General features: G+C 53.8%; 1 protein-coding gene and 1 long non-coding RNA gene across 5 annotated transcripts in view; one reads left to right on the forward strand and one right to left on the reverse strand.

Moving 5' to 3' along the window:
- The first annotated feature begins 527 nt into the window (after positions 1-527).
- On the forward strand, positions 528-9979 carry CD8B (CD8b molecule). 4 transcript variants are annotated; one of them, XM_026064631.1, is made up of 7 exons: positions 528-781; positions 961-1226; positions 1377-1561; positions 4344-4694; positions 7357-7452; positions 8110-8199; positions 8464-9979. In XM_026064631.1, the coding sequence occupies exons 3-7, from the start codon at positions 1405-1407 to the stop codon at positions 8502-8504; spliced, it is 735 nt and encodes a 244-aa protein (XP_025920416.1). In that variant the 5' UTR covers positions 528-781; positions 961-1226; positions 1377-1404; the 3' UTR covers positions 8505-9979. The 4 variants fall into 4 exon arrangements, with proteins under 4 accessions (XP_025920416.1, XP_025920418.1, XP_025920417.1 ...); XM_026064633.1 differs by having other exon boundaries at positions 1067-1226; XM_026064632.1 differs by having other exon boundaries at positions 528-739.
- Positions 9980-10103: 124 nt separating this feature from the next.
- Positions 10104-12397, reverse strand: part of LOC112965544 — a 26506-nt gene continuing 24212 nt past the window's right edge. The window contains exon 6 of the long non-coding RNA XR_003253334.1: positions 10104-10402. This is a non-coding gene — a long non-coding RNA (uncharacterized LOC112965544). The remainder of the gene's footprint in view (positions 10403-12397) is intronic.

Genomic DNA, 12397 nt, shown 5'->3' on the forward strand with positions numbered 1-12397 from the left:
TGGAGGGGGAAAAACCTGTGATAGCGGCATGGAGAATGGGGTGAAAAGGGGAAAACGAAATTGCTCTTAAAGAGATGCAAAATGGTTTTCCTGTCCTTCGGTGGGCTCCACGCGGGGGTGTTTCTCAGCGCCCCCGCGGCAGCCCGGCCTCCGGCGAGCGCCAGGACGGAGGAGAAATCCCTCGCTCCGCCGGTGGCCGTCGGCCCCCCGGGAAGACGTAAGGCTTTATCAGGGCCGCGAGCGCATGCGCATGGGAGCATGGAACAGAAATGAACCGTGATTGGCAGCACGTAAAGCAAATTACACCTAACAGCACCTTTTTTTCCCCAAACATGGAAATACTGAAGGCTGGTGACAACAGTTGACTTCTCCACTGTAATTTCACATTACGTATTTCACTATTCTAACCGTAAAGCCTGAGTGGTTCAAAGCTCTCAATACCCCCCCCCCCCAAAAAAAGCAACTGTGATATTTTATCTACGGCTTCAATATTTCTGCGCATAAAACATTCGGTATCGAAGCTCACAGAGCAACACCCAGGCGCGAGGCGATGCGCTGCAGCCAAATTTCCTCACTTTTGTGGTTTGTCGCCCACCAAATGTGTTTGAGGTTTCTCGCTGCTGTTTTCAAAGTTCTCTGTAACCCTGCAGTGCCTCGCGTCCCTGCGCCGCGGAGAGCTCGCTTCGCRCTCGGCCTTTTTCCAGGCCCGGAGAAGATGCCGCCCCTCAACGCTTGAAAGGTCACTGGTCGCTTCGTACTGACGGATGCCAGCTGCATTCAAGTATTTTACCGCTTTCTGCTATACTGAGCCTCTTCGCTTCTAAAAATGCAGCTTCTCCTTCTTTTGAATAAATTCTGCTTTTAACAGAGGAGAAAACGGCGCAGCTTCATTAGTTTATTTTTGCTTCRTTTGTTTAACACTGAGCCCCCAAATTAGCTTGTTGCTTCTTAATTGACTAGATCAGAAAAAAGCACAAACAGCCGGACGGTGAAATACGGAGAAGCGGCTCTGGGAAGCAGACACTGAATGAGTTTTCATTTCTCTCTTCCCAACGGTGATCCAAAGCGCTCCAAAGCTGGAAGACCGGTGGCTTTACCGCCCTGAAGCAGGTCGCACCCCGCGGCAAGGGCCACGCGGCGGGACGGGGCTGCGGCAGCGCGGGCGGCCGCCGCGGCAGAGGTGCGGGGGAAACATCTGCGCCGAGACGGGAAGCCTCCCGGGCAGGGTAAGTCGGGCGCCTAAACGCGGCGGAGGCGCTGGGGGGCTGGCGGGGGGCTCCCGGCGCCGGCGGTTCGGGGGGCTGGAGGCGAGCGGGGGAAGCTGGAGGGTTTCCCCGCCGCCGGCACGTCCGAATGGGTGGAAACCTCCTTTGCAGCCGCTGGTGTGACGGGCGAGACCGGCCGATGGACCTGCGGGAAAAGCTGCGGCCGGCACCGTCGTCGGGGCCACGCAGGCCCCTGGTGATGCCGAACCGGTCCCCGGCTCCGCCAGCGTCCCCGGCCCCGCGCGCCGCCATGGCATGGCAGTGGCTCCGTCTCTACCTCTGCCTCCAGGTCCCAGGTAAGATCCGCCGGGAACGCTGCCCCGGAGCCGGAGGTCGCCAGCGGCTGGGAGCTGGCAGCAGCTAAAGCCGCGTTAGAGCCTTCCCGGCCATCCCCATCGATCAACAACGTCCCATGGGATGTGACACACAGCATCTGGATTATTTAGGTTAAAAAATACGGGCATAGTATACATCGCAGGACACTATTACCTCTCGACCTGATAACTTATAGACCAACGTATAACAGTACAGACGCAGCAGAGGCTGGTTTTTGCTGTGGCTCCCTTAGTGCGGACGCGCTACGGGGAGCTCCTGGTTGCAGCGTACGCTGCTTTCCAAAGTGCGGATGCTGTAACCGGTGGAGCTAGCACCTGTCTGTCTCCGCTGTCTACATAACGCAAAGATGATAAGTATACGGCTAGCTTTGCTTCCAGCTGCATCCAAGGGCTGAATGTTTCCAAAGGGCCATAGCAAAAATCAGCGTGTTACAAAAACACGCTGCGTTGCCGATGGATTGCCGACGGTGCGGGCTGAGCGTGTGTAAGGAACGTGGGAGCAAAGCTGCAGACCGGTGCTTTGCAGGGTGTCCCCCTCTCCGTGTGACATTCGGCCTCACCAGTTCTAGGACAGAAAGCGCCGGGAGCTTGAAACGCCTGTTAAAAGTATATATTGGGATGGCAACTCCAGTCGTCACCCCCAGATTTCCCCGACCTCTTTCCGTGGCCCCAGGGAACTGATCCGCAGCCCGTCGGAGCAGCCTTCTGCTGGCGGCCCAGCACGGCCCGTTCCCGGAGGACTTTCCCAATGCCACAGGCTGAGCTGGTTCGTGATGGTGATCCAGCTGCAGAGCCACACGGCAGATTTGACGGCAGCCGGCCCGAGGCGTGTGGCTGATTCCCACGGCGGGGCTGTCCCTCGCCAGCCCTCTGCACCCGAGGCTGCGTGGTCCCCTGCAAGGACCCACGCCGCGAGCGCGGGGGTAAAGCCCTGGCCGCTCCCCTGGGTGCTCCGGGGGGTTCATTTGCAGTATAAGATGGGTTTTCAGCTCTGTTTTACCCCCCTCCCAACTCAACCCGCTGGAGTTTGACCGCTGACTTAGACCCCAGCTGAGCACGRTCCCGTCTCATCCCTCCTGACTATCTGCTCATCTCCTCAGTGGCCAAATGGAGAGGGTTTCCGGGGGCTGCCGTTCCCCGTGGGAGCCCGGCACAGCGGGGCCTCGAGCCAGGGACCCCGGCGGCGACGTGCCCCAAGTCCGGGCAGCTCTCGCCCCGGGGGCTCAGCAAGCACATGGAGGCGTTTCCCACAGCCTGGCTTTGAAGGATGCCACTCCAAAACAGGGGCATGACATATTTCAAAGGAATATGGACATTTTAAGGCAAAAAAGTGGAAAAAATGTGTTATGTTCAGCTTCCTGCAAGACTTTGAAACGCGCCTGGGAAACAGGCGGGGGAAGAGAGAGCGTCTTTATCTCCCGAGCAGGTTTTTCACTTGGTCTCAGAGTATTCGCAGCCTTGTAGGATTGTTTTTCAGGAAAAAAAAAGGACTGCAAGTCCCCTGTTATTCTTTCGCAAGGACATGTTAGCTCTCTCCTCTCTCACGCAGATATCGCTCAGGTGCCTGCCAAGGCAGAGAACAACAGAGATAATTTCCACCGAAGCTGCAAAGCCCAAGCACAGTGATGCCGAACCGAAGCTTTCAAACCCATCAGCTGCCCCTAAGTCCCTCTCCTTCCCCCAGAGCGTGAAATCAATACAGAAATAATGCCATTCGAAAACGGGTAGAAAATAAAATTGGCTCCTTTTGAAATTATCTTCATATTAATTTTCCTCCCCTGGTTTGGAGCCACCTTTTCCAAATTTTTCCTGCACTTCCAAGGACCAGCAATGCTTTTGCATGAGAAGGGGCTGGTGCAGTTGCGTGATCCCACAGCTCCAAGAGCCGCAGGCTCAGGAGTGAAGCTCCAGCTACGGACAGGCTCATAGCCACGTCACCGGAGCTGGCAACACGGGGAGCGAAGCCTGCTGCCCTGCTAGCTCTCCAGCCGCAAAAAAAAATGCATCAAAAAAATCGGATCGGATGGGCACTTTGGAGAAATACCCCCAGGGAAAACCTGCCCCGTTGCGTTAGCACCACCCGTCACTCATCCCAGATGAGGGTCCTCTTCCCGGGGACACTGAATTGAGCCGTTTAAAGCACCAGCTATGTGCTATAACACGCGTGTAACAGCAGATGCGGACTCTGCACCCGCTGGTTCCCCGCTCTGCGCCGCGCACCTCTGCGGTCGCGTTCGGCACGGCTGGGCTTTTGCTGCCTTTGAGATCTGATCTCAAGTTTATCTTCAGCCTGCGTGTTGCTTCTCTGAGAAAAATATCTCGCAAACAAGCTGAGAGGCTCAAAAAGATCTGGTCAAAGCGAAGCCTTTCTGAAAAACGAGAGAGAAACAGGAGGGCAGGAGCAACCTCCACTGGAGACGACATCAGAGCCCCTTCCCCGAGCAGGCAGACCCGCGGACACCCTAGGGAACATCCCTCCATCCCTCTCTGCCGCTTAATTTCCTCCTAGATGAACATTTGTGGGACAACAAATACCTGTGTTTTGGCCAAAAAATAGCTAGGGACCCAAAAAGGCCTTCAGTGAAATATTGGCTGGATTTCATGATAAAGACTCGTGTTTCTCACCGGTGTGACCCCCTGATCTGTGACTACTGACGTTATTAACCTCAGAAGAAAATATGTGCTTACCATGTAAAAAAAGCAATGGCCAAGGCATAACTACGTGTTTCTGTCTTTTTTGCAGGTTTTTGTACAAGTCTACTTCTGTCTCAGACTCCAGGACATATTTTAGCCCAAACTAACAACAGAACAGAAATCACCTGTCACATGAAAAAAGATCAGTCCGGGGTGTACTGGTACCGATGGAACCAGGAGAGGCAGCTTTTCCAGTTCTTGGTATTTTCAAACCCGCTGGGCAAAAACACATACGGCACAAACATCAGCGGGGAGAAGTTTGGCGTCTACAGAGGAAGTTCTCGAAACTCCTACAACTTGCACATCCACCGCCTCCAAGCTTCAGACAACGGCACGTATTACTGCACCATCTCCCAGTCCTCGGAGCTCATCTTCGGCAACGGGACGAGGCTCAGCGTGGGTAAGCATCGCCCCGGCTGGCCCCGGGCTCGGAGACGTGCCAATGGCCTGGTGTGACAAGGTCCCCAAGGAGCCACATGACTGTCGATAGGTGCCCTGATCCTCCCCGATCTGAGGGTAGGGAGAGCAGGAAAGGTCTGGGCTCTGGGGTTTCCTTGAGGAGCCCTGATACGGCAGAAAATACAACAAACGGCTATACTGTAGGACAGCTTGCATGTGGTAGTCCTTCTGCCACCAGTGGTTGTTCTGGCCATGCTCTGGACCCAGCATTGGTCCTGTCATTTTAGGACTTCCAAGGGAAGCCACTCAAACCAAAATATGGGGATGCCCTGCATTTTTCTAGTCCCTTGTGGTGCTTCTGATGAGAGCTTGGATGTGTGCCCTGTTTAGCTCACAGGTCTTTCCACATTCTCGTTCTTCCTTACCTTTCTCCACATTATAATAATACTTTCAAAACTGGGGGACTTCACCCCTTGCATTGCTGCTGTGGGGACAGTGGGTTTCTCCTGACCAGTGGATCTGGCTGCAGGTTTCAAGCCTGTTCTACACATAAATCAGAATTTAACCCTCAAGGCTGTCAGCCCACCATCTAATCCGAAATCAGGCCTGCCGTGTAGGTCCCCTTGCAGGAGGGACATGCTGGAGACCTCGTGCACTGGAAGAGCTGCTTTTTTCAGTCCATTTCCCTTGATCACAGAGCAGAGGGTTGGTGGTAGAAAAAATAATGTATTTGAAGTAGGCTTCAACCCGTTCTCTGCTGCCCGTGAGGGAGATGAAGAACCTATTTAGCCAAGCCGCAGTTACAGGAGTTGGCTCTAAACCATTGCTCGTGCCCCTACATTTCTTTTTGCAAATAGTGCCCTGCAACTTGCATTCATTGAGCTGGCCCAGACATCCCTTTTGGATTCTTGCTGGCTTGAGGAAAAACTAATTTGAGATAAAGGAGTATTGTTTTTATCAACTACGGACATATCTATGTCCCAAAAGCAAAGCATTGAAAACACGGCTAAAATTCAGCACGATCAAGGGCACTCCAATTTAAAACTAAATCCCAACAGATGGTCTGGAAGAACTCAGACTTCACTGGATGTTTTCTTTTTCCCTTCAGTATGCAGGGTAAAATGAATAGTCGTTAACTTCCTTTTTTTAAAACCTATTGTTAAGTAAGGGAGAAGTAATGCGGGTAAACCCCAGTTACCTAACGTCTCAGATGAGTTCTGGAACACTGGAGAGCCTTTTCCGTTTAAATTAACGGTGATTTCCACAGGAATTTCGATTATCTCAGACAGAAGATCAAAAAATAGTTTTGAATTGCCCAGAATTTTGGGTAAGTGGAGTATGAGTAGTCAGATGTACAGATACTTAATTAGTGGGATTTTTTCCTGACCAACTTAAATAGACAGATGAAAGTGCTACATTATAATCCATGCTGAGCACAATAAATCATGGCCTTGTTTTATCAGCAAAAAAATCCAATTCTGAGCAAAGATTATAGTAACCTGAATATGGAAAAGATCCAGAGATCCCTTAAAAACCTCCCAGTGCTATTGAAATCTCCTGTTACTTCTGATTTTGTGTAACAAATGCATGGTTAGCAGCACAACGGGCAACAACGCAAAACCTTCAGATAAACAAATGAGCCACTTGGAAATTGCTCGGCTGCGTTAAGGCCAAAGACAGCGGGAGAGGAGGGGATTTTTCGGGCATTGTCAGGATCAAGTGTTGGATTCTGAGCTGACGGGAACTTTCTAGTAACTCTCTCTCCGTGTTTCTAGGCGGCAGAGCCATACAAAATCTGTTTTGGAAATATCCCAGAACACATTAATCCCGTTCTCAGAACAAATCCTGCCAGTGCTTATTACTGGCTGTCGGCCAGCGCTAATGAGACTGTGTCTGGCAGCAAATGTAGCTCGAGAAAGTTTTCTTTTTCTCTGGCTTGATCTTCTGCCCTTGTTTGCCTAATATGCCATTGCGTTAGTGCTCTTAAAGGCCCATGTTAACTTCTGTGGCCACCGAGGGGCTCCGGCCAAGCTCCTGAAACCCAGTCCATGCAACCACAAATTATCTCACGTTTGTTCTTTTATTCTGGACAGGGTCTGAAATCACTGAGAAACTCGGTACCCCATACGCATGAGCCGACAGCCCATGCTGGTTCAGGGTCAGTCTGGTGACAACGTTATAGCTTTAGAGCAGGGTCTGATCTTCCCATTCTGCTTATTCCTCTGCTTATTCTTCCAGTCTGCTTATTTTTTTAGGCTGTTTGAAATAGGCTTTTTAGGGCCAAGGCTTTCAGAAGCTGTTGGGGACTGAGTTGTTAGCAAGCGTGAGAGGTCTCCTGCTGGAGACATGCTAGCCGAGCCAGAGGGCAGGTTGCAGAAGACCCTGCACTTTGCAGGGGGTCTCAGGCTGGGTCCCACACACAAAAGCCTTGGCTCAGCTCCAGAAGTTCTTGGACCGCATTATATATAATCTTGACTTTTGGAAACATCAGCCAATGCAGGCAGAAATGCTGGTGTGCAAAGACTCAACTCCTTTAGTGCTGAAAGTCCTCCTTCAGTGGAGAAAGGAATAGTTTTAAAAGCTAAAATTTCCAGACCTTCCTGCCTGCTGTTTTAAACCTCCACAGTGCTCAGTGCAGTATTAACAAACTTCTACCTCTTTAGTTGATGTTTTGCCTCTGCCTTCGAAGTCCACTCGAGCACCACCCTCCAAAAAGCCCACACGGTGTATCACCAAAAGCAAACCTGTCGACAAGAAAGGTACAGCACCATCTTCGCTCAAGCTGCCTTGCAGGAGGGTTTCCTCACCCTTAGCACTGCACCGCTGAGACCGATGGACTCGTGTGTGAGCCAAGCTCAGCTCGGCCCCTGTTGTGTGCTTGGCTCCTCACTGGTCCTTGGTGTTCAGCCTGAGTTTGTCCGAGGGTAGCAGGCTGTGGCAATGGGACCCCGTGTGGTTGGGCATCTGGGTCCATCTYGATCCTCAGCTCGGGACGGAGCTGGTCTCACCCTTTGGGAGAGATCCCCRGGGGCACACAGGGTCTAGACCCTGGCATACGGGGCCAGGAGACGTTTCCATTTAGCTCTGCCTAAGGAATGAGCAAGTGCTGGTGTCTCCCCTTTGGTGTGCAGACCTGCGGCAGCGGTGGCAGCAGGCCTACGTGTGCCTGGCACCCCTGGGAGGGGATGAGGACTCCACAAAAACATTAACRTGGCTCATGGCTAAGTTCCCTGTGATGCCCTAGGGTTTACCGCAACCCCAAAGGACACCCCGAAGTGCTGGTGATGTCCTCCAGTCCTGAATATGCGCGTGGGGATCAGCCCAGCAAGGCTGGCGGGGGCAGGATCGGTCCCCAGGGTGCTCAGCTCCAGGGACAGCGTCTCACCGTGCCACGCCGTTTCCTTCCCGTGCTCCAGGTTGCTGCAGCCCCTTCGTCTGGATCCCGCTGGCCGCCTGCGCCCTCACCCTGCTGCTCTGCCTGGCTGCCGCCATCTACCGCTTTCACCGTAAGCCACCGGGCAGCGAGGKGGTCATCCGTCTGGGAGGGCGGGGAGCAGGACAGACATCCCCCCCCGGCCACGGAGGGTGTCCCCGCCAAGCGGAGCGGTTCGGGCCGCAGGAGCACCCCACGCGCGCTTCCCCAGCGGGATGACGGCGGGTTTCGCAGCCCCCAGGAGAGCCTGGGGCTGGGCGCTGGGACTCTCCAGGCGTCACTGGTGGAGGGGGACAGGCTGGGACCAGGGCCCTGGGTGACAGACCTCTCTTTGCAGGGCTGCGGCGAAGGCTGTGGCTTCGCGTCCACAGGCAGTAAGTCCTTCCGGTCCCTCCTGCCACCTCGCACTGGCTGGCGACAAGGGAAACCATGGACCCTCTTCTGCACAGCGCTGAGCCCTCCCGGGACCTGACCCAGATGCCCGCAGCTCACCACGGGCCACGTAGTCAACCTCCCCCGAATCCAGGCACGCGACTGGCAAGACGAGGATGGTGGAGAGGTCCTCAGAGACCCTGCCTGCCTTCCCCGGGGTGCCACCCGCAGCCCAGGAAGGACGTGATGGAGACCGGCCACGGACGTGCAGTGCGAGACACAGACCTGGTCCGTGTGATGGACCACAACTTTATTTAAGATTTTCCTTCACACAGCAGCTTACAGCCAGACTGGGCCAGACCCTGCAAAACGCCGGGCATTTCTCAAAAGCTGCTGAGGGCTTTCTGCCGTCGGGGCCACTTGCCTGAGAAGGACCAAAYGCTCTAGCGGGCTCTGCGCCGCGCGGGACCAGGCTGCTTGCGTGCTCCGTGTGTTGCCGCACACAACGCTGTAAAAAAAAGGGATTCAGTACCGTGGGCTGGGAAGATATTCTGAGGGCTTCGTGGTCCGTGTTCATCTTATAAAATAGCACGTAGATGCTTTTATTTTTTTTCCTGCTAAAGCTGGTTGATAGGACTTTGCTAACAAAGCCGCCAGTCCCTGCGGCAGCCTGCAGACCGCACCAGCAGGTCGCTGCGTGGCTGGCACAGGCGCGTTTCTTAGAGATGGCAAATAAATCCTTTAGCGGCTTGGTTGTGCAGGCTGGTCCCCTGCGGCGCGGCRCCGAGCGTGGACGCTGCTAGACGGTCACCAAGGGGCTGCGAGCAGGATSCGCTCCTGCAGCCCGGGACAAGACGTCGGCTGCGTCTCTTCCCCGGCAAGGGTTAAACTGGAACCGAACGTCCAGGTGTCCCAGGGCCGAGCCGGCAGGCCGTTCCTGCGGGAGGAGATTGCGAAGAGTGGGAGAGGGAGCCCAGCCAACGCGATACGCCCAAGGCCGAGCTTCGGGCAGCGCCGCGGAGGGCAACGCCGGCACCGATGATAGCAAGCGGAGCTGGCCGGCGGCTGGCGCCGAGCCTAGCGGCGCGGCCGGCTCCCCCCGGCTAGCATCCCTTCCACGAGCGGCCTTGCCCGGAGGTGGGCAAACCCCGAGCGGCGCGGGGGCCAGCCCCGGGCTCAGCCCCAGCGGCRAGGTCTGATTTGGGATGCCCGGCGTGCTTGCGGCTTTCCCGGTGCTCCGTAAAACCCGTACTTTTTTCCCAAATGTGCCTCCTAATCTAGTCTAAGTGCTGTTGGAGCTGGGTCTCTGCAGGGGCAGCGCTCCCCCCGCGTGCTCAGCTTCACCCGGCGCGGCCCGAGGGCTCGCTCCCCGCCGGAGGTGCGAATTCGGGGGTTTCCAGGCTCGGCGAGGTGACGGCGGCGAGCGTCTCCGAGGGGCGCGGGGGCCACCGGCGCCTCCGCCCCCCCCTCCGCTTCCGAGCCTGCGACGACGACGGAAGTGCCTCCGGCCGCGGGGGGGACACGAGGAGCAATGCCMCCCCCCCCCCCCGTCACCTCAAGGGAAGCCATGGCCGTGCCCCGTTTTGGGGCAAAGTACGGCCGAGGGTTAGGTGCTTCCTTAGCAGGGAAAGTCCTCTCCGCTTGGCCACCCCTGGGTGACTTCTGCGGAAGAAAAAAAACCCAACTCTTTTTCTCCGGAGCGCCTCGTGGGCTCCTCTCATGCGAGCTGTCCTGACTTGAAAGAGGAAAATCCCTCGCCTTCAGCCCGGGGCGACCGCAGAGAACGTGCTCCCGGAGGCAACCTCGCTCGTCACCTTCCTGTCGCCATCGGCAGGGGCTTCTACRGCCGTAAACCTCTGCCGCGTCCAGGAAGGCTTCAGCAGCCGGTTTCACGGATGTGGCACCTGATGGAAAAAAACCACAGACGGAAACACTAATAAAAAGACACTTTTATTCCTGGTAAAATTAGCCCAGCCCTCAGACATTTGCAGCTAAAAAAGGGTTTGTTTGGGTTTTTTTTTYCCCCTCGCGTAACCCCGTCGCTGTTGAAAGCGTAAYAGCAAAACCAGCGAAAGGGCAGAGCTGTTGCGGTGCAACGCGAACAGGCAGAGGGGGCTTCCCTAGTTGATGYCGTTCCCTAACTCCTTCCTCATTTTCTATCCACTCCTTCCCCAGCACCGGCCGGCCTTCTCCCACCTCCTCCTCTCCACCTCCTCCCAGCAGCAAGGCACTTCCCCAGCTAGACGGGAAGAATAACGGGATCCGTGTACGACCCCAAGCCCTCAAATCGGTGGCTAATGAATGATGCCACCTTACAAGGCACAAAGAAACCCTGCAAAAGCGACGATAAAGCCAAAAAGGCCTTTAAATAGCAAAAAGAGATTTTTGCAGCTCTGTGGGTTTAAATACAAAGTATTAGCACGTCGTGCCCCCTCCCACGAATCACTGGGCGGTGAAGTGTGAAAGAGGCCAAAAATGACACATTGGAATAATCTGTCACGTATTAAATATGTTTTATTCAGTGTGATGTTAGAAAAAGGACTACAGTGATTCTTTCAATAAGCAGCGCGCACATATCTTGAAAGCATTAAACTATTCTGAGGACCGACAGCAGAGCAGAAATATGGGTTACGCATTGCAGTAAATATTCTTGCTGCTTTTGGAAAACTTCTGTCAACAGTCTAAAAAAATAGCAATTATATTGTTAATCTTTCAAGAGCGTCTCAGTGGCTAGTCTGCTACTGGCAGCGCTCAGTTCTTCTTTATTCTTTTAATCTGCCCAGTCATTTCTACATCAACAGTCTGTGTTTTTATAGCCCAAACGATTCAATACAAAATCAGGTGCAGCTGAAAACATTCAACTGAAAACAAGCTAGCGACGCTAGATCAGGAGTTATACCTGGTTTTAAAGCTCCTAAATCTAAAAAAAAAAAAAAAAAAAAAAATTTGCAGAGTCATAAACATATTAGTTTGGCACGCTAATGCAGAAAGAGTGAGTAACATCTCTATTAAATTATGAATTTGCAATCCATGCAAAGGAGAAAGAGATATGTGTATCCATTGGTGCTATTTATATCCCTACRTATTTATCCTTGGTCAAAATGGCTCGATATATGACAGCTGGCCATTAAATATCTCCTTCCTGCAGGAAAAAAAAAAGGACTTTGAAGCATCCCRAGTGGCCTGTTGAATGTCCACTTGGGAATTTCTAAACATCTGTTTCTTCTGCTGTATAAATATAGATATGGCTCAAAAGTCGGGAAAAAAAATCCCGATTTTTACCTGGTGCTGCCGCATCCCTTTAGTGCACACGCACGCACACGCTATTCGGCTCTTTCACAGACAATCTACAGGACTTAAATGCGCGGGTTTTGCCTCGTCTCCATGGACAGTGCTATCGCCTGGAGAAAAACGCGCCGGGGAGAAGCTCGCAGGACACGCGGGGGGGGGGGGGCTCACGCGCGAGACGGAGCAGGACGCAGCAGCGGCTCGGCGCTGCGGGACGCCGGAGGGACGTTCCCGGGAAAACGCTGGATCCGTCGAGCCTCCCGGCRGCTCGGCCTCAGCACATCCCCGGGCTGCAGCTCGCTGCTGCCCCGCTCCCGAGCTTGTAGAAAGCAAACGCTAAAAGACTTGGAGCGCGTTTAAAATAAATCTGTRTAAATGATGCCTTTTGCTTCTCTCGCAGCTTGCTAACACGTGGAAGATTAGTTACCTTTGAGGAACTTGTTTACACACCGGTGGTTCTTTCGTCTGAAACAAAACTCACCCCACACTTTAAATATCCTTTGCAACAGGAGAGGAGTTTTACTATTCCCTAGACATTCGCCTTTTCTGCTAAAGACACGCTTCACACTCTTTTAGCCTTTAAGGTATCCGGGTGTATTAAGGAGGACCTC

Source organism: Apteryx rowi, unplaced genomic scaffold (genome assembly GCF_003343035.1).
Source record: "Apteryx rowi isolate R43461 unplaced genomic scaffold, aptRow1 scaffold_22, whole genome shotgun sequence".
Classification (NCBI taxonomy): domain Eukaryota; kingdom Metazoa; phylum Chordata; class Aves; order Apterygiformes; family Apterygidae; genus Apteryx; species Apteryx rowi.

Bases quoted from the DNA above. Each gene is read 5' to 3' on its own strand.
- CD8B (XM_026064631.1), top strand. From the start codon at position 1,405: ATGGACCTGCGGGAAAAGCTGCGGCCGGCACCGTCGTCGGGGCCACGC. The intron at 4,695-7,356 runs GTAAGCATCGCC...CTACCTCTTTAG, and splicing joins CGGGACGAGGCTCAGCGTGG to TTGATGTTTTGCCTCTGCCT. The intron at 7,453-8,109 runs GTACAGCACCAT...CCCGTGCTCCAG, and splicing joins CAAACCTGTCGACAAGAAAG to GTTGCTGCAGCCCCTTCGTC.